The sequence below is a fragment of the Coffea arabica genome, chromosome 1e (genome assembly GCF_036785885.1).
Source record: "Coffea arabica cultivar ET-39 chromosome 1e, Coffea Arabica ET-39 HiFi, whole genome shotgun sequence".
NCBI classification, from domain to species: domain Eukaryota; kingdom Viridiplantae; phylum Streptophyta; class Magnoliopsida; order Gentianales; family Rubiaceae; genus Coffea; species Coffea arabica.
In genome coordinates this window covers 51,462,935-51,484,377 of record NC_092311.1, presented here as the reverse complement: position 1 = coordinate 51,484,377, position 21,443 = coordinate 51,462,935, and the positions used below count along the sequence as shown (strand labels likewise).

Below are 21,443 nucleotides of genomic sequence, written 5' to 3'. Positions count from 1 at the left end.
TTGGATGAGATTTTGTACTTGTTGCTCAACTCAAGCATACGACACACACAAGTTATGCTATAAAGATTTGATTTAAAACATATGTGGTAACTTATCTGAGGCGGAATTGGAATCATAACCATCGTCAAAGAGTCAAATAGAACGTTTATTTACTTGTGAGAGAAGACGAATGATGACCTTGAGAATAAAGTTTTGAATCTTTCACCACCTTGTTTCCATACACTCGTGGAAAACAAACAAGGGATTCTTTTTTACTACGTCTCTTCAAAGATACCTATGTTCCAACAATGGAACGTAGGTATCGTAATTAAAAACACTAAAAACTTAACGGGCGAATTGTTGCAATTAGAAATGTAAGGTGGAAGAGTGAGCATGGGATTATTCGATTGGAAATAACTAAGCAAAGATGTAGCATGAGTTTTCTCTTTGAGAAAAGATTAGGGCTGTCAATAAGATCCGGATGGTTTGAGCCCTGCCCATTTGGTTTCGCAAAAAACTCATTAAGTCTGAAGTTTAATTGGGTTAGACAGAATTTGGACCTAAATATTGAGGTCAAACTAATTGTGAGTCGAGTTTGAGTCATGTTAGATTCAGATCCGATTCATATATGAGTATAATTGTATATATATAATTATGAGTCATGTTAAATTATATATAATTATGAGTTTGGGTTGAATGTATGAGTTGTGTTTGAACATTTTAATTTGAATCCGAAATTCGAATGCTCAAAAGCCTAAAATTTGTATAATTTGTAAGCAGAGTTTGAATTTGTCAAAATCCAATTCAAAAAGCCGAATTAACATCCTTATAAAACTAAAAGACATACTAGGTCAAGTTCAAGATGTTATGCTTCTCTAATTAAAATCCGTACGCCAATCTATTTTGCTTGCAGAGCATTAGTTGGAAATTTTATTCGGTCTTAACAATTCCGTAATAAATTCTACTCGCCTTTCTCTTAATGACTTCAATAATTCGTATTGGTAGTAATAAGTGGCACAAAATGACGCTCATCAAAATCATTCCTCCAAGGTATTCATTAAATCCAGTCTGCTCTCATCATTCGTCTCGTACGTTTGTCCGTAAACTACTATCTTATGATATTATAATTCTACAAGGCCACAGATATCCAAGCTGTACTGTTGATTCCAACATTTTATTGCTTTGCTTGGCATTAATTTTTACTAGTATCTGCACGTTCATTTAAAAAAAAAACCCTATTTATGGCTTAGTCCATATGAAAAAACAATCACTAATGAATATTCATGTTTGGATAGGTTTTATGTGTAAAAAAAATTTAATTACTGTATCACAAACACATTTTCAACATATATCATTATATTTTCAATCACTTTTTTATTTGTTATATATTACATCACAAAAAGTATTATAATAATTGTTTCAAATAATATTTCAACTAATCTCCTATCTAAACACATTGATGACAATGATAAACTTGTAGAACTCATTCCCACCTCTTTATCAATGCAAAACTCCCAAGGTAATTTTATAGTTTTTAATAATTCATATTTCGCATCAATCAATTGTTGTTGTTAGAAACAGGAATATCGTAGATACTACAACAAGTAATTAAGAACCCTTTTATGAGTTAAGTAGGTAATTTATTTTTATTTTTTTGTCAATCGTTATCCCTACTCCTACTCCGACTCTATCCTAATCGAACTAGAGAAAGATCCAACTGGGCCTATGGGGGACAGAACCATCACCGGACCAGACGGGTGCACCACACACCCATCTGGATTTTTTGAAGAACCACAATTGTGACAAATTGGTGGGAGGCAAGATTCGAACTATGTGTTAGGCGAACAAATGTTGAAAAGAATCTAATGTCAATGTTGTAGAAATATTTTTAGACAATGTTTAAGTGTAAAGGAGCAATAAACATTGAAAAATTTTAAATTTGTTATTTTTTCATAAATGGGGTTTGACTGATTTTTTTGCCCGTTGAATAACGCTTAAAAGAATCCAGAAAAAACAAATTGATGAGGTAAAGAAAAGGGCAAAAAGAGGTCGACCCGATTATTGGTATTCTGTTGCACTTGCCTCCGTTATACGCACCCTCTCTCTTTCTCTCTCTCTCTCTCTCTCTCTCTAGCAAATTATATAAAAATCCACTCAAACCCTTATTTACTTCTGCTCTCTCCTCCGCTCTCAGCTCCTCCTCTGCTGCCTCCCAAAGCCAAACATCCTCCCGCCCGCCTAACCCTGCAAAACCCTAGCTTCCCCTTCCGCTGCTCCAGAGGAGAGAGTGAGTCGCAAGAGTTCGAGCCAAACCAAAAGAGAACAGAGAGAAACTAGCCAAATCCGGCTTCTCTCTCCACCTTCCTTTGATCCAAGTCAAATCCAGGTAACCACCAGATCACCCAAAAAAAAAAAGTTATCTTATCGTATTTGCATTTCTTTGTGTAGAATCATTCTTACCCTAAGATTTACGAGGAGTTAGGGTATCTACTAGTTAAGCTTACTCTTAGGGTTTTTTTGTAGGTTGAGGGGGATCCATCGCTGATGGCAGCAGCAGCAGCAGTAGCGGCACAGCAACCAGTTTCTGCACAAGTTGTATGTATTTGTTCAAGGATTTTCGTTTGAGTTCCTTTTTTCCTCTTTTCGTGAATATTCTTGAATTTTTTTAGCTTCATTTATACGGTTTTGATCCGATTTTTCTTTGAGTAGGTTGGGAATGCCTTTGTGCAACAGTACTATCATATACTGCACCACTCGCCGGAGCTTGTTTACAGGTTTTATCAGGATATGAGTAAGCTTGGGCGGCCTGGAGATGATGGCAGCATGAGCATCACCACAACTATGCAAGTAAACTTTTAATATCTTTGAAATACTCTTTTGTATTGTAATTCTGCTAATTCTGACAATATTATGGTTTGGTGGTTGATTTTTCTATTATTTAGTGGTAGCGTCATTTTTAAGCTTTATGTATCCAGTTTTAGAAGCTAGAGTTGTCGGGGAAAGATGAAGAGGTTTATGAATGAACTTGGGCAGTTAAGTCCAGTCCTAGTATGGGGTTGTTTCATTTTAGCTTAAGCGAGAATTCTGCTGTGGTGGTTCTCCTTAAAGAAAGTTGGATCTACTGAAACTAATTAGGCTTGAAACAAGTGAGTCACAAGGAGTTGGATTTATTGCAATTAATTGTCAAAGAAAGATGAAAGGTTAAAAGGATTTGTATTTGAAGAACATTCATTGATAAGAAGCATGATAAAAAACAAAAAGCTCCTACGGTTTTGAAGGTTTATAGTTTCCAAGTTTTTCATGTTGTCTGGTTTTGTGGCAAATTTACAGGCAATCAATGAGAAAATATTGTCACTTAACTATGAGGAGTTCAGAGCGGAGATCAGGTCTGTAGATGCTCAAGAGTCTTTTAACGGGGGAGTGCAGGTTCTTGTTACTGGATATCTGACTGGGAACGACAACATGATCCGGAATTTCTCCCAGAGTTTTTTCCTTGCACCCCAAGATAGGGGCTACTTTGTTTTGAATGACATTTTTCGCTACGTAGAAAATGGGAATCAACAGGACACAAACCAGGGGGTGGCAAATGAAGTGGTTGCTCCTGTGACTCCAGAACAAAGTATGAAACGGTGATGCTTGTTTTGTTGCCAATTGCTAGAGATTGTTTTTAATTGTTTAATTTTTTGTTATCTGGCAGACCCTCCGCCTCCGGCTGTGCAGGAGAATCATGTTTCTGAGCAAAGCACTTCTTCAGCTGAGGAAATTAGTGGGGGTGAAGTGTACAACCCTCCTGAAAATGGAGAAATCCCAAATGCTGAGGAGGAAGTCCCAGTAGCTGAGGTTCTTGACGAAGTCCAAGATGAAATGCAGATTGTGGTTGAATCTAACACCAAAATTGAAGAAGTGCCTAAGAAATCATATGCTTCCATCGTGAGTTAAACTATAAAATTTACTCCTCTCTTTGTGTGTGTGTGTCAAAAACAGTTGGAGATTTGTTGTCCATTGTACTGAGAATTCTAAACCATGTTTATGCCATAGGATGATGTCTATTTTTTGTAAAAATTTGATTCAACCAAAGGAAATTTGAGTTTGTTAGCTCTTGGTATTGGAGGCAGTTCGGTCTTCTGCTACTGGTTATCTCATCCAAAAATCTTTTTTTTTTTTGTGGGTCTTAGGTGATGGACCTGAAGGAAAGTGCAGTGGCTTTTTCATCTCCTACGCCTGCTCCTAGGAAATCTGTACCAAAGAGCCAAGAGCAGGTGATCCCTCCCCCAGAACCGGAATCTGATGGACTGGTTCCTCGTCCTGATGCAGTTGATAATGGGAATAACCAAGATGGAGAAGGCAAGCTATTTTTGAGGGTTTTGAACTATTAATCTTTTGCTATGTATTTCATCCCATGTATATTGTTTTGTATTTAAATGTGCCCATTTTTCTTACTTGGAACAGCGGATGGCTATTCAATATACATAAAGGGTTTGCCAATGAATGCTACTGTAACATTGCTTGAGAATGAGTTCAAGAAGTTTGGCCCCATAAGGAATGGAGGCATTCAAGTCAGAAGCAACAGAGTAAGTAGGAACAAATGTATTTACATAGTACTTTTGTGTTTTTTGCCTTATGACTATATTGTTTTCTCCTGCAGCAACAGGGTTTCTGTTTTGGTTTTGTGGAATTTGAGGTACCAAGTGCAGTTCAAAAAGCAATTGAGGTACCTGCTTTCCTATGATAGTATGAACAGGGCCATATTATGTTTTACAAAATTAATAACAGATTATAGTTACTGAACTTTGTCTGGTTTCTTTTGAACTATTAAAGTCTTGAAATCCTAAAGTTTGACTACTTTGTTAAATCATTTGATTATGAGCTTCTGTTTTTGTCCTTTATACAATTATTTTCATAAAATTTCTAGTTCATAGTTATTTCCAATTACTGTGGTCATTCATGTGTCCCTGCTATTATAGTGCAAAGATCTTTGTGTTTGTTTTTTTTTTTTTGGGGTATATATGCTTGTGATGGGATGGATCCTAGTCGTGCATGCTTTAGTACAATGACAGCTTAGCATCTATTCATACAAACTACTACATGCTACACAAAAACCTGAAACTATACACAGTAACTGAGTAATCCTTCCAAAGATTGCTGGTTTCCTTTTACCTTTATGATGGTATGTGAAGACTGCTTTGTTGCCATCTAGCTTTAAATGGGCATTTCAGGGTTTTTTCAGCCAAAAGCTTTATGAGCATTAGTGTTAAACTTGTTCTGATGTCCACGAATCAATGCAAAGCATTTAAATATATGAACAAATCAAACTGCGCTAGCCATCCCTCTCCCCCCCCCCCCTCCTCTTCCCAAAAACAAAAAAAAAATCTCTCTCTCTCTGTGTCAAAAGAGGGGGGATGTGTTATTATGGAGGTTGGGATGTTTCTAATTTCACATTGCTTATGGGTATACCTTGCCCTGTCATCCAATTTGATGCAAAAGCATTAGTTGAGGTATCTCTTAGCTGTCTTGTGGTGTAAAATTTTCACTTCCCTCTGTATGATCTGCTCTTTTAGTGAATCAGCCAATCCACCAAACCCTCCTTACCCCACAGAAATGGAGAATAAAAAACTCCTAGAAGTGGTTGCTAATCTCTCTTTCATTGGTTTAAATGCTTATTATTCTTCACGTTGTCCCAAGTATTTAACTGGTCTAATTTAGTTTTCAAGTAGACGAGCTTAAATGGTTCATTACTTATTTGCTTTTGTTGTTTACTCCATTTCCTCCAAAATGTCTTAATCTTGATATTTTCAGGCTTCTCCGATTGCAATTGGTGGACGCCAGGCCATTGTTGAAGAAAAGAGGTCTACAAATTCTCGAGGCAAGTTGGAAATTGCAAAGCTTTCCTATAAATGTTTTGTGTAAGTGGTCTATATATGAAGGATTAAGAGAGAGTGAAATCAACATTCCTAGATGTCTATCACCTTGCCTGTTCCTTGGCTGAATTTTAATAGGTTGAGAAAGGACTTCCAGTTAACATTTTATTTTTGCCTTTATTCGGGTGAAAAAAGGGATGGGCTGATGATTGCAATGCTTGTTACATTTCTTGAAGTTTGTAATAGATATGCCAATTATGAAGTTTAGTGTTGGAACTGAACTTGGTTCCTCTTGCCACAACCTAATATATTTATTATGTTCGCTTTTGTAGGAAATAATAGGGGAAGGTATCAATCTGGAAGAGTTTCAGGGTTCAGAAATGAGGGAGTGAGAGGCCGTGGAAACTATGGAGGTGGCAGGGGCTACAGTCGAGGTGATTTTGGTGGTAGGATTGAATTCAACAACAGAGGTGGCAATCGAGGAGTAGTATCAAACCGCGGAGGTGATGGATACCAAAGGTCTGACAGCAATGGCGGCCGCATGAACCGCACTGGTGGTGGAATGGCAAACGGAACAACTAAGAATATGACACCTCGAGTGTCTGCTACTGCTTGATGGTTTATTAGGTTAGTTAGGGCTGGTGAGACATCTTGTTAGATCATCCCCCCCCCCCCCCCCCTTCCTCTTTTCTCTGCAGTTGTAAGGATCAAGTGAGTAGAGATATCCTTTGGGTAGACAGGTTGTTGGGGCTGCCTGAAATTTTCATTGGAATTTCTGACAAATTCTATTCTAATTTTTTCGTCTCTGGCAAGTATAGTTGGATAGTAGATAAGTTCCATGTAGTTTTTGTGATGTAACAGCACAAGGTTAACTAAGCCCGAAGAAGAGTTGCTTGTCATTCGGTTATGGGCTTATTTTTTGTACTCGACGAATTCTTTTTTGGGGGGTATCTTTACTCTAGATACTTGGAAGAAATGATAGCTGGTTTTAGCTTTGATATGTTGGTTTTTTTTTTCGTTTGTTTGCAGTACTGTGTATATAACCTTGTTCTATTCGTGTAAGCCATTTTATCTTATCTTCGAAGACGAATGGGATTAGGTTACTTGTTCTTTCTTCTCCTATGTCAAATTATTCAGAGGCTGAGGAATTTGGTATTTAGGTGACAGATGAAGCCTTGTTGGAATTCGTAACTGCTCTGACAAATGTTCCACGTTGTTAACATGATTTTGTGATGTCTGATAATCAGCTTTTGGCGCAGGATACCTTCTGTGTTACTTAAAATTTTGAATTAATTGTTGCAATCTACCCGAATTCATCAATGTCGTTCTACGCGACGCTACGTTACATAATCTACCTGTGGATTTGCTGGCATCTCGCTTACGGTTGGACTGGATTGGACAATTCAGACATCAACTGTGCACTGGCAATCGGGTGTTAGTGGAGGGATGTAGTATATCTCTGGGCTTTGACTTCGTTGTACTTTTAAGGTAGAGTCCTTCTATTTACCGTTTGGGCTTAAACATTCCGGAGCAAGTTTTCTCTGTTATACCGATAGTCGATGTTTTGCTGTCCATTGTCTAGTTTATCTTCCTCTTGTGCAACAGTTTTCATCTCCATGATAACCTTCCGCTTCCGCACATGACGCAGCCAGTGGGAACGTGAGCTTAGAGAGTTATTGAACATTAAGCATATCCCAATGTGTGAAATTATGGTGTCCAGGGTGGTGGGCGACGGGCATGGCCGTGGATGCCGACTCCGGTGGTTTTGCATTCAGGGTGGCTAGGTACCTGCTCCTTGTGGTCGCTTGCCTATCAAAATTCCCATGGTAAGGTAATCATGTCCATACGATCAAAGACAGTAAAAGAACATCATCAGGATTAAAGAAGTAAAATTAGAGCTTTTTTCATTGCATTACAGGGAACTAGGAAAAACCCATGTACTAGCTTTACATCCGAGCATTTAGTTAATTTTCTCTCCTACCCTATTTTGCAGCAGGCAAAAGAAAAGAAAGAAAGAAAGGCGTTGATTATTTCCCAATCGCTATCTGAAAGAGGAAGGAATCATGGTAATGTGCCGTAGTGGGTGCGTTATGTCTGTCCCTCCAGCATGCTCCCACAAACTCAGCCGGAGAGAAAGAACTTCCATGGCAAACACAGACAATGCTAATCTCCGCCTTTGTGTACCTGTACAGGAACCCAGTTATCGTCTTACCATTTGGACCGTTTCCTGTGGTGGACACACAAGGCATTTGTGGCAGAGAAGGCATCGCAAAATTATGGGATTGAATCTTGGATGGATTGTCTTTGACCTCCTTGGATTGCTTTAGAGGGCTAGAAGTTGTGTCCTTGAACTTTGGAGACACTGCATTAGACTTGGTATCCGGTTTATAATTTCCGCAAGTGTTGACCATGCAAATTTGTGGTTCTGCGGCCAAAAACATCTGCTTTGGCGAGTTCGCCACTCTTATTGTTTCTTCCCCTCTCTCCCTATTGCTCAGAGTGCTATTGGGTTCAGCTTGATGCAGAGCATCGCTTGTTGCTGAAAGGCTTAACTGCCTATCATTTGCTTGTAGGCAACTGGAATGGCTTCCAGTGTCGCTAATGCTTCCACCTGCAACAGTGTTAAGAATGTTAACGAATTGGTACTGGTTTCTTTCCCCATCCAGAAAATAGAACATCACAAACATCTTGATGGTTGTTATTACAGATTTCTGATTCTTTTTGCGGGGTATTCCGTATACCATACATAGTATCAAATGGGATGTCATCATTGATCTCAATTAGCCCACAGGCAGCACCTAGTGAACACTTGAGAAATCCACAACCATCTGCAAAGTTTGAATTTATCTCAACTTCAAAATGGATTTCAAGTCCACATTATCCAGTTCTCTTTTCATTTGTTCAGATTTATTTATTTTTTTTATTTTTCCCTTTTAACTTCAAATTGATTTCCAATATAAGACCATCAATGCACTACCATCAGGGTGACCAGCCTAAGATAGTTCAACAAGTGTCCTTACGCACTCTCAGGAAAAGGACGATCACCATTTTTGTCGCTTCACCATTCCGAAACACTTTCTTTTTTATTGTCAAAATAGAACCAAAACAGGTTTATTATGAGTACCGCAGATCATATAAAATTATCCAAGAGGAACATGCAGGTGCGATGTGGGTGTTATTGGGAAGACGTCTAATTCTCTTTCTTTTTTTTTTGGTTAGAAATGGTCCGCCTAAACATATCTCTGAAGACCATTTCATGAGAATATTGAAGGATAACGATCCAAACATAAGAAAAGACCAAAAATGCGAGAACCATTAGAGCATCTTGACAAGTACCGACATAGATGTGATCCAAGAAGAACATGTTAGGAAACCAATTAATGAAAGCTCTGCATAGGCTTAGAATATTGAGGTTTTCAATTGAAATTAGAAAAATACTGTCCTTTTGATTAGCTTTCCCCAAACATCGAAATCATTTCTATGAAATCTAATCTAGAGTGGACTTTTAAAGAAATAGACTCGGCTTACTAATAAAATTTTGGAGAGTGGTTCGAAAGTTTGATTCATCATAAAGGACTCTATTCTATTATTGATTCAGAAAGGTTCTTGCAGTTCAGCAAGCCTATAAACCAAGCATCAACACATCCAGAAGCACAAAAACAACGTCCCCCAAAAGACATTGCAGGAAGGAAATCCATCCTGTTTTCATAAAAACTTTGAAGTCAGTTGCAGTTTTCATAACAATGGGCTTTGAAATTAACTTCCTTAAATCGACGTGAAAGTCGATATTCAAGATCCACTCTGTTGTTTTCAAGCGAGTCTGTGTCTGGACGATTTCTCCAATATCGACCTGTCTGATGTTGATTTTTCACAAATCCACTTCCATAGTTTTCTTTAATTTCTAGGAACTGCTAATCAGTTTCATCTCGAACACCAATTACCGAAATTCCAATTATGATAGATTATAACCAACATTTTTATTCTAAAGATCACTGTTCTTTTTCAATATCTTAGCTCTCCAGCACCTAAGCAATTCCTTCCTTGTACGTGACAAATGCTGTAGTTAAACCAAAAGATAAATGCAATAAAGTAAAACTACTACTTAACCAAGAAAACATCAAAGCAAGCAATTTAGCAGCTTTAAACGTGTTAACGTTGCATTGTTTTACCTTTCCCAGATGTACTTCTATAATCTGAAATGGCTGAGGAACTTCTGTCAAGAGAACCATTGGAGACAGCTTTCTGGTTGACAATCCTACTTATTATGCCACCGCTACTATTGTGTCCTGAATCACAACCCCTCCCTGAATTATGTCTCCTGTTCAAAACCACATTCGCATTAAGATAAGGCCGGAAACTCCCACAACCCAATGCAGGTTGAAACATACTCTTCTCCTTCATCATCTCATCCTCCTCGTTTCCGGCCACAACCCCGGAGGGACCCAAACATGCCACCCCATATCGATACACACTACCATTTTTCTTTAATGGCCCGCATTGTGACTGCTGGTAAAGCCCCTCCGGCATTTGCATCACCCCAACAAGATTTTGTTGCTGACAAGAAGCAATGGCTTCTTTAGGGTCTGAACCTTGTTTTTCGCTAGAATTTGAGTCTTTCATAGCCTCAGTGTCTATAACAAGTGCAACAACATTCTTCTCCTTCCTTGTGCCAGCTAAACAATGATTGCTATGATCATCCCAAACACTCTCCTTCTCTTTCATTGCCCTATCTTCAGCCCTGGCTTGCAACTGCTGTGCCTCCAAACACACCTTGTCAAGATTGGCAACATTAATTATCCCTTTACAATTGACGGATGATTTTCTGAGCTTCTCTTCTCTTTTCTTTCTTGCTTCCCTTCTTCTCAAGGCTTGCATCTCCCTGATGTTCCTGTTTTGATCCACAGCTTCTGATGATCCACTCCTCAACCGGCCGCCCTCCACTCCATGATGATCGCTTTCCACAACAACAATAGCCTGACGATGATCAGAAGATGAAAAACCAGATCTTGGGACAATAATATTCTCAAGACCCCTTTCCTCATCTTTACACAAGGATTCCTCTGCTAATGCAGTTGTCTTCTCACATTTTCCTGCATAGCTCCCACCTATTGATAGCTCCAAACTCAGCTCAATTTCCTCCTCACTCTCTCCCACCCCAACTCCAGATACCTCCAACATTCCCATCAGCACGAAAAGTTAAAAAAAAAAAAAAAATCCCCTCAAACTCGAAAACTAAGAAAGGAATAAAATTTTGAAACTACTAAGATGACTTCATGATAACAATAAAAAACAATGATGCCAATTATTATCTTCTTCCCCTGTGGCTCAAACTTCGCTTGAAAACAAAAGAAAACTCAAAGCCAGCGGAGGACAGAAACAGGAGCGGTTAAAGCGAGAGCTGGGGGGGAGTGCCACATGGAGGGAGGAGAGTAGAGGACAGTGGAGGTTAGGCTGACACGTAAGATGAAAAAAAAAGGCAGCGATGCTTCAAGGTTTCAGACGTTTGATACATGCGTTAAGTACGGTTAGCCCGCTAATCGTCGTTTAGCGGTGAACATAATCTTTGACTCCCCGGGCCCAGGAGCCGCTGCTTTTAATTAAATCAATTTTTAACGTTAATCTATTCGCCGGTGCTGCTGCTGCTGCTGTGATCAGTAATGTAAGGCCTGCATGCGTTTTCCGGCTGCCACGTGGTGTGCTCAGATGACACGCGCGCTGAGATCAGGAGAACTCGACACGTGTTCCTTTCTGGAGATGGCTTTAATGCTTTTTTGGCGGGTCGCTTTGAGAGTACGGATGGATGCACCGTCGCTTTCGCCACAGCAGGGTTGACACGTAGATGGACGGAAGCTCGACACATGGAAGAGGAGAAGAAGGAGCATTCAGAAAAGGGTAAGGAAAGAGAGACACGTGTGGGGCTAGGTCGATGTGACAGGTCAGCTGATGAGGGGAGTGATGGAGTGTTTTCATTTTTTGCAGGCTTGCTTTCCCGTTCTCGTCTTCTTTTTTTAAAAAAAAAAAAAAAAAAAAAAAAAACCAGAGTTCAGACTTGAGAGAGACAGAGAGAGAGAGGCAGGGGGGTGTGGAGTGTGGGGAGGGAGATAGATAGCGACGGGTCGAGGCGGGGGAATCTGGGCGGGTAGGAGTAGGACACGCGGCGAGTGGTTGGTGTGGAAAGGGTGAATGCTGATTTGAGTTACGATGGATTAAAAGTGTCGCTGCCAGTGCCAGGTAGGTCTGGAAAGATGAGAGCCTGGTTTCAAAAAAGCAAAAGAAAAGTCCATTAAAGCGGGTTGACGTGACGATAGGCTGGTGCATGTGGGCCAAATGTCCTTGCACTTTAATCTTAAGTACCAGGTAGGCACCCTCCCTCTCTATCGCTTTTTTTTTTTTTTTTTGAAGTTTTTATAGTGAGTGAAAAAGTGATTAAAAATTTTTTAAAAAAAAAATTTGCAATCAAAACAAGGTAAAGTAGTATTTGATTCACTATCCGTACCTTTAATCCTCATAACTATCGAATTGAGATCCTCCCTCCCTGGTCATAGGAATTCATTCAGGTACGGTTGAAGGTAGGAGATGGGATGTTTTGGAATTGAACGGAGGAAAAGACATTATTAATTTCAATGTGCCCAAAAAATTTATTACATTTTTCTTTTTTTTATATTAGTATCTACATTTGTTTTATTAATATTTATATTAATTGTGTTACTGTTTTATTAATATCTATATTAATTGTGTTACTGTTTTTATTGTACCGCGTAGTTAATACTCAGTGACACCCCTAAACCACAACTATCCATGCCATTAGTCGTAGAATGATATATATATATATATGGATTAATCTTTTCTATACTAACAGTGTATACACTGTCAACATTTGATCAATAACAACTATATAAAATTTAATTTTTACACATATGTCATGTATCTGAAGATGATAGTAGATACACTGTCAATGTATATAAGATTTACTCTATATATATATATATATATATGATTTGTTTCTCTTGTCTTGGTCAAATAATGCAAGCGCTGCATTTTTTTTTTTTTTTTTAACAAAAATAGCCAATCATATGATATAGGACAGCTTTTTCGGTAAAACTGCTAATCATATAATAAGTACATATGCTAAATACACTAGTACCCTCCTTTCTTGGTCAAGACAACCCATTGTTTAAGAATTTTGATGCCATTGGCGTGGATTGTAGGGTTATTAGGTGGATACGGAATCCAGTCCCCAGAGAAGGGAAAGGGTCTTTAGTTGTAGCTCGCCCCATTATTAATGAATCTCGAATACAAAATTTTAGGAATAATTGTTGGATTGAGATATTGGACATGCAATTATAAATCACGTTCCTTCTTCGTTTACGGCAGCATAAACGGCAGCATGGACCATGACCCAAGCCCAAATTGATCCAGACCCACAGAAAATCGCAAGAATATGATTTTTTTTTTTAAAAAAAAAATAAGTCAATTAACCCAATAAAAAGCATGGTAAAATGTTCTGTCCAAGCCTACCATGATCACCCCAAAAAAAAAAAAGATATATATATATATCAGTGTGGTACTATTATTATACAGGCAGAGGCATGGTGACTAGAAGCTGGCCATTCATGATCACGCTGCAAAAGAAGAAAATAGACTTAAGACTGGTAAGCTACTTGTGAACCAGTTAATGACAAACTACGAGGAAGAAGTTGAAATGAAGTGCTTAAGCATATCACCTCTTGACGTAATAATAACAGAAGTCAGCCAAGATGAACGTCTGGACAATTTCAGATAGAAGAACCATTGCAACCCACAAATACCCTCCTCCAAGCACAAACAGATACTTTCCAGAAGTATCATAAACCTGCAAATGTATTTAAATGGATTAGGGACTATATTTCCAGGGAAGAATGCTAGCTATTCAACATCTACAAATTTACAAGACTTATGTATGCTGGGGGCATTCTATTACGTCTCATGTCTTCTCCAAGAAATACACTATGAAAACCAAAATTGCCTCCTCAAATAAGGGTCAGGTCAACCTATTTTGATGGTTTCCCCATGCAAAACCATCTCATTCATAGTTCCTATAAACCCAAAAAATTCTAAGATACTCGGTGCATTTCATTCAGTGTTCACGAGTGTTTAAGTAATGAATAGGAATTTAGCAAGTCTTAGTGATAGCGATTAACAAAAGTTATCGCAAAATTGTAAATATCACCTCCCAGTTTTGGACTAGTGGCTCAGAGATTCTAGTTACAAATTTGCACCTCCCAAGTCCCACTAAAGAGTATACAAGCAGAATACCTCGTAAAATATCAATCAGTTGCCCTTATAAATATTGAATTATGCTTCTCAATGTATGATTAGGTTATACAAATGTTATCTCGTTGCTGGAAAATATATATATATATATATATATGGGCTCTCATACTAACCTGGATGATCCAGTTAGCGCAGCTCAAGAATCTTGCAACACCCAGAGCAAATACATAATGGGCCGTAAATGGTTCAATCATCTGAAATACATGTGAGAAAACGAATAGATTCTTGCAAGACATGCATCAGTTTGAAAAAAGCAAACTTAACAAGAAATGGCGAAAAACCTTGGCATTCTGCATCATCCGAAGTTGGGGCAACACTGCCACGGATTCCAAATAAACACAAAAGGCCCAAAGTATTCTGTAGATGAGTGCGTGATAGGTATACGGATGGCTAATTACAGCTAGAATTGCGCATGGCACCACCTGCCAACAAAATCACAGGGCGACATAGCAAAACATTTCTACTAAAATACATACACCATAAGCATGAGATGAATGTTCATTTTATTTTTTTAATGTATTTAAACTGGGATGAATTTTATGTTACTGAAATGCTCCACAGATTGAACTACTGCATAGCAAAACTCGAGCAAATTAGGGCAGATTTCCCCTACCATTCCACGCACTCCACAATTAAACTACTCTTGCATTAATGCATGAAATCAACACGAGGAACTGAAATGTGCCTCAAAAAGCTAGCATAAGATGGCAGCTATCTGGGAGCAAAGAGGTTACCAGATAATAGATGGGCATATTGTCCAGCTCTGCTATGTAGGTGGATTTCAGTTTAAATCTTATCATGTAAATAACCCATAAAGTTGATACAAGGGTGGCAAAATCAAGTACAGTATGGATATCTCCCTCCATGAAGAAGCTACAGCATAATCTTACGGCCAAAAATATAGCCGTGAGCTCCTGAGACTTCAAGGAAAGGCCTACAAGCAACATTGGGAAAGCAAAGCAATCTTGGTAAGACCAGTGATAAACCTGGATCAGAATCATTATTAGATTCTACTGTAACAGGAAGCAGCTGTAATAATTTGATTATCCGACTACAAGCTTGTGTTCAATTTCAGAGACGAACCAAGTTACAGAAAATTCCAATCGAGAACAATTACATTTTTGGCATGTATATGTTAATTGTGAGCGATAGTAAACAGCAAAACTTCCAAGCAAATTGTAATTTCCTCGGTATTCAGCAGCCAAGTATGAAATTATTTGAGAAAATTAACTTTTACTTTTCACTGGCTCCACAGGGCTCCAAGGAAATACCAATTTTGGATCAAGTCAACATGCCAAACAATTCTTGTAAACCCAAAATGTTGATCTTGATTTCATGATTACGGGTTAGTGAAAATATGTGTCAACACATATGATGTTACTCCAAATAACTACAGTCAATGCGAGAACTTGGCTACTGAAATCTTTTAACAGAGGCAACAGAAGCAGTTGTCCACGATTTTAAAAAATCATTCCTTTTTCATCAGACGAAGAAGAGGAAATAGTATACACTTCAAATTCGATGACAAGAATAAGATGAGCCAAACGAGAAAAAGAGGAGAGAGTGAGGCCTTGATCAGCATAAGTGGCCACTGGAGTGTCAAAACAGAAAGAAAAAAGAATTCCGATCATGCATAAGTACTGAGTTTTGCAATTGAAAGCGACATAAAAGCAAGAGCAAAACAAAGTTACTAAATTGCCAATTGAATAACATTAAATCCAGCACTGGAATTTAATGGAACAACATATGGGTGAAATTTTAGGTAAGTAATAGTAGTAGATTTTATTTCACCAGAGCAAGTCTTTTGGGTGGTGAGCTTATAAATCAAGACCATGATGCCCAGGAAATGAACAGCCTCAGAAGCTATGAAAAAGTGGTTGTGATCTTTGATCAGCAATTTCAGCGCCACTAGTGGACATATCACCGAAGTTACAGCCAAGAAAATCTTGACCTTCATCGACTGTCTCCTCACCCATGCAAACAGCTTGTTCACCGGCGAACTCCTCAGTCGACCCATGTTGGCTACCACCACCACTTGCACCGCCGCCTTGTGCCTAAATTAATAGTTCAATGAGTGAATTTAGTAAATCTGAGAGTCAGAACTTAGAAGGCGTTTGGAGCTTGAAGGCAGAAGACAGCAGCATGCCTGGGTAACGTTTCCGAAATACGGACTTCAACTGTTTGTGTGTAGTGAGGACGTTGGGATAACGTTGTTGGTTTTGAACCTTGTCTTCTTGTTTTGGTGCTCCGGCGGTTGAGTCCAAAAGGTGTTGGCGCGTGGATTTGTTGGTGTCTTGGCGTGTGATTGATTTGATATGTTATGCCCATCTCTCTCTTCCATACATAAAGCGTGAGCAAGAGTTTGGTGACGTGTAAGGATTTGTTTGGACTGTAATTTATTTGGCTCCGTTTGGATTAGCTGTTTTTGGGGTTGTTTTTCAAAAACACCACAGTAGCATTTCGAATCTGAAAAACAAGTCCGTTTGGATTAGTTGTTTTTGGGGTTGTTTTTCAAAAACTATATGAAAAACTTTTACTGTAGATTTTTTTGGATTATTTTTAGAGGTATTTTTGAAACATATTTTTGAATATTTTTAGAATATTATATTTTTATATTTTTATATAAATATACATTTATGCATTTATAATAAATTTATATTTACAAATGTATAAATGTATATTATTATAAATGTATAAATTATAAATTATAATTTTCATATAAATATACATTTATGCATTTATAATACATATATGTATATTTATAAATAAATATATTTACATATTCATATAAAAATATATAAATGTACTATATTCTATATAATACATAATATAAATATATTTATAAATGTATAAGTGTATATTATTATAAATGTATAAATTATAAATGAATATTATAAATATATTATAAATTATAAGTGTATATTATTATAAATGTATAAATTAATATATTATAAATATATATTAATACTATGTAGAAATGTATTTATATAATTAATATAAATGTATATATGTATTAATATTATGTATAAATGTAAAATTAATATTATGTATATTAATATAAATGTATAAATGTATTATATTATATATAATACATTATAAATGTATATTTAAATGTATTAGTGTATATTATTAAAAATGTATAAATTATAAATGAATATTATATAAATGTATAAATTAATATATTATAAATATGTTTTAATATTATGTTGAAATGTAATAATATAATTAATATAAATGTATACATGTATTAATATTATGTATATTAATATAAATGTATAAATGTATTATAAATGTATTATATAATATATAATATATAATATAAATGTATATTATAAATATACATAAATATTTATATATTATGTATAAATGTACATTTATATAAATGTATAATATATTATATATTATATTATATATAATTTATATAACATATAATATTTATGTAAATATATTATAAATATATAAAAATATATTATAAATAAAATAAAATATTTATGATATGTATGTATAAATATATAATATTAGAAATGTATAATATATATAATATACATTAATATTAATATAATTTATATATAATATACATAATTGAAATATACATATTAATATATATTATAAAACAAAATTGCATAAATATATTTATAAATTTATATATAAATAAATGTATTTATATAAATATATAATATTTATTTCAATTGACATAATATATATAATATTATACATAATTGAAATAAATATATTTATATTAATATAATATATATATATATATATATATATAATATACATAATTGAATATACATATTAAAATACATAATTGAAATATACATATTAAAATATATAATTAAAATATATTAAAATATAATTGAAATATACATGTTAAAATACATAATTGAAATATACAAATTGAAATATACTTATTAAAATATACAAATTAAATATGCATAATTGAAATATATTTGGAGTTGTTTTTGATATATTGTTTGGATATGGTGTTTTTGAAGTTGTTTTTGAAATACACATTTACTGTAGCATTTGGAATGTGAAAAACAGTTTTTCAAAAACAGGCTCAAAAACACCAATCCAAACGGACCCTTTGTTTGTATTATTAATACATTTTTTCATTTCATATATATTATATTTTTCTAAAAAAATATTACAATACTTTTTCTTTTCCAAATAATCTACTATTTAAACACACTTATCATTATTTATTATTTCAAATGTAACATTTTAACATTTGTATCTATCTATCAAATTTTCACTCGACTCTTATACAAACGTCGTGTCGGCACCATTCTTCCTGTAACTGCTGCTACTAAAATCTTTTCACATCTAAATCCTTACTATTTAATAAGGGATAATTGCAGAAACCTCCCCTGAGGTTTCTGACATTTGCACTAACCTCCCCTGTGGTTTGAAAAATTACACTGACCTCCCTTGAGGTTACTAATCCTTTGCAAATTCAGTCCAAACGATTAAAATATTGTTTTAGAGAGTGAAATTAGAATTTTTTACCAAATTTGTCATTTGTACTACATGTCCAATGAATGACAAAATACTACAAATCAATTAACAATTAATAAACTTTAAGGAGTATAGTTTATAAGCAAATATGCATTACCTATTTAAAGTACCGATTTTTTATGGGTATTTTACTTTCAAACATTTAATTTAATACAAATATTTACGCTCAAATACATATTTATATTTACTTTCAAATATTTATTTTTTGTTAAATACAAAAACTACCAATCTCTCTTCCATAAAAATATTAATATAACACTTTTTCAATTTTAGTTACAAACATTTATGTATTTAACATAAATTAAATGATTCAAAATAAAATGCCCATAAAGAGCCAATACTTTACTCATGTAATGGATGAAAACCATAAAGAATTAATACTTTATGGGTCATTTTTTAAAAAAATATTTAATTTATATTAAATAAATAACCTATCGATTTCCTTTTTGCAAGAATATTACTGTAACACTTTTTGAATTTTACTAAACAACATTGATATATTTATCATAAATTAAATGTTTGAAAGTAAAATATTCGTAAAAAGTCGGTACTTTAAATGAGTAATGCGTGTTTGCCTATAAAGAGCCGGTAACTATTTAAAGTACCGGTTCCTTAAGGGTATTTTACTTTCAAACATTTAATTTAATACAAATATTTACGCTCAAATACAGATTTGTATTTATTTTCAAATATTCAATTTTTGTTAAATACAAAACTTACCAATCTCTCTTCCGTAAAAATATTAATATAACACTTTTTCAATTTTAGTTACAAACATTTATGTATTTAACATAAATTAAATGATTCAGAATAAAATGCACATAAAGAGCGAATACTTTACTCGTGTAATGGATGAAAGCCATAAAAAATTAATACTTTATGGGCCATTTATTTTTTTAATTTAATTTATATTAAATAAATAACCTATCGATTTTCTTTTTGCAAGAATATTAAATAAATAACCTATCGATTTTCTTTTTGTAATCTATACATTCTTTGGATGGTTTTAGGTTAAATATTTTCGGATACTTGCTTACATTCAAAGTATCAACCTAGACAATATGTTCCATGAGTTATGCAAAAAATGTGACCAACCATGTCAATCTCATTTTACAAAAATGGTGTGTTTCCATTGTAATGACGTAGTCGACACTATTGTCAGGTAATTATTTTCAGATATTTTGAATTTCAATATAATTTGTTGCATCATCCATCACAGTTTCTTCTTAACAGATATAATGTTAACATAGAAGTTAGAGATTTCAGTGGTAGCCTATACCTCGCGCTTCAAGACAGACATGCCTGATTCATGTTTCGTTGTGATGCTTCTTATCTTAGAGATTTAAAAACAAAGGTATACATTATTTATATGTATATTTTTTTACGCAATATTATTTACAAACTGTCTAAAATAAAAGATAATTTTGAACTATGTATGCTTTTCATTGTCAGAAAAATGGAGGTGCATTGTTCGACCAACACATTAATTCATGCAAAAATCGTGCATTCTCATTCATAGTGCGAAGTCCACAAAAAACAACAGAGTTAATTAAACCCCCAATACTGGCGTTCGTACTCAAGGTTGATTGGTGTGAAGAATGTTCACACATTCGTAGAACAATATCAAATCAAAGGCAAAATGTCTGTAAGTATTTCATTTACTTATCAAATTAAATATTCAATTATATTTAATTGGACCCATATGTCGCTCGATTTATGATATAGATTTCTATTTTTTTTTCAGGATCCAACCTTCATCGAAATGATCGTTTATAATAATGGAGATGTTTTTATCATATATTGAACTATTGTTACAAAGTTTCATTTTTTAAAATATACTTTCATGTGCCCGTGATTATAATATTTTACTATTTTTAAATTCTTCCATAGATTGTACTCCCTCCGTCCCATTGTTAATGTCATGTTTCACCTTTTTCATTGTCCCAAAATTAGAGTCATGCTAAAATTTTTCCCTTCCAGAGTTCCATTCTTACCCTTGTTGTGCACATGTAAAATAGTCCCAAGAAATTTAATAGGACCCACCATTTATTCCCATTTAGAGAAGTTCGAAGAGTGTGCAGGATAACTCCCAGTTTATAAGGCCACTATTGATGCGTGTCCTTAACGTATGAAGAGATGCATTTGATTGAGGTGGGCCCCACAGAATTATGACTCTTTGAAAAACACAAACTTTAGTTGACTAATGCAATTCCAGCAGGGTAAATTTGGAAGTAAAGCATCGGTTGCCAATAATTGTCCACTGTACATAAAAAGTTGCAGTCCCAAGAAACGACTTTAAATTTGGGACGGAGGGAGTAATTTTTTTTTAATAATGTAAGCACCGTGCGTAGCACGGGTATTCACACTATTACTATAATAATTTTTGAATTTTACTTACAAATATTGATATATTTATCATAAATTAAATATTTGAAAGTAAAATACTCGTAAAGAGCTGGTACTTTAAATGAGTAATGTGTGTTTGCCCATAAATTATACTCCTTAAAATTTATTAATTCTTAATTGATTTATAGTACTTTGTCATTCATTGGATATGTAGCACAAATGGCAAATCTGGTACAAAATTCTAATTTCACTCCCTAAAATAATATTTGAATCGTTTGGACTAAATTTGCAAAGGATTAGTAACCTCAGGGGAGGTCAGTGTAATTTTTCAAACCACAGGGGAGGTTAGTGCAAATGTCAGAAACCTCAGGGGAGGTTTCTGCAATTATCCGATTTAATAACCTACTAATTGACAAAAACAAATAATAA

General features: G+C 35.0%; 2 protein-coding genes and 1 pseudogene across 3 annotated transcripts; 1 reads left to right on the top strand and 2 right to left on the bottom strand.

The window, feature by feature from the left end:
- Positions 1-2,055: 2,055 nt before the first annotated feature.
- On the top strand, positions 2,056-6,835 carry LOC113713536 (nuclear transport factor 2). 2 transcript variants are annotated; one of them, XM_027237292.2, is made up of 10 exons: positions 2,056-2,365; positions 2,503-2,574; positions 2,689-2,826; positions 3,310-3,598; positions 3,677-3,909; positions 4,155-4,323; positions 4,429-4,550; positions 4,625-4,690; positions 5,776-5,842; positions 6,170-6,835. In XM_027237292.2, the coding sequence occupies exons 2-10, from the start codon at positions 2,524-2,526 to the stop codon at positions 6,451-6,453; spliced, it is 1,419 nt and encodes a 472-aa protein (XP_027093093.2). In that variant the 5' UTR covers positions 2,056-2,365; positions 2,503-2,523; the 3' UTR covers positions 6,454-6,835. The 2 variants fall into 2 exon arrangements, with proteins under 2 accessions (XP_027093093.2, XP_027093099.2); XM_027237298.2 differs by having other exon boundaries at positions 2,084-2,365; positions 4,631-4,690.
- An 880-nt stretch (positions 6,836-7,715) lies between these two features.
- Positions 7,716-11,466, bottom strand: LOC113713532 (uncharacterized; annotated as a pseudogene).
- Positions 11,467-13,268: 1,802 nt separating this feature from the next.
- On the bottom strand, positions 13,269-16,476 carry LOC113713515 (uncharacterized). The gene is made up of 7 exons (XM_027237254.2): positions 16,297-16,476; positions 15,942-16,204; positions 14,885-15,084; positions 14,432-14,572; positions 14,264-14,344; positions 13,562-13,689; positions 13,269-13,459 (listed from the first exon to the last, which is right to left on the bottom strand). The coding sequence occupies exons 2-7, from the start codon at positions 16,165-16,167 to the stop codon at positions 13,411-13,413; spliced, it is 825 nt and encodes a 274-aa protein (XP_027093055.2). The 5' UTR covers positions 16,168-16,204; positions 16,297-16,476; the 3' UTR covers positions 13,269-13,410.
- Between the last annotated feature and the right edge of the window lie 4,967 nt (positions 16,477-21,443).

Bases quoted from the DNA above. Each gene is read 5' to 3' on its own strand.
- LOC113713515 (XM_027237254.2), bottom strand. From the start codon at position 16,167: ATGGGTCGACTGAGGAGTTCGCCGGTGAACAAGCTGTTTGCATGGGTG. The intron at 15,085-15,941 runs GTGAAATAAAAT...TGTTGCTTGTAG, and splicing joins CACCCAAAAGACTTGCTCTG to GCCTTTCCTTGAAGTCTCAG. The intron at 13,460-13,561 runs GTGATATGCTTA...CTTCTTTTGCAG, and splicing joins TGTTATTATTACGTCAAGAG to CGTGATCATGAATGGCCAGC.
- LOC113713536 (XM_027237292.2), top strand. From the start codon at position 2,524: ATGGCAGCAGCAGCAGCAGTAGCGGCACAGCAACCAGTTTCTGCACAA. The intron at 2,827-3,309 runs GTAAACTTTTAA...GCAAATTTACAG, and splicing joins GCATCACCACAACTATGCAA to GCAATCAATGAGAAAATATT. The intron at 3,910-4,154 runs GTGAGTTAAACT...TGTGGGTCTTAG, and splicing joins AGAAATCATATGCTTCCATC to GTGATGGACCTGAAGGAAAG.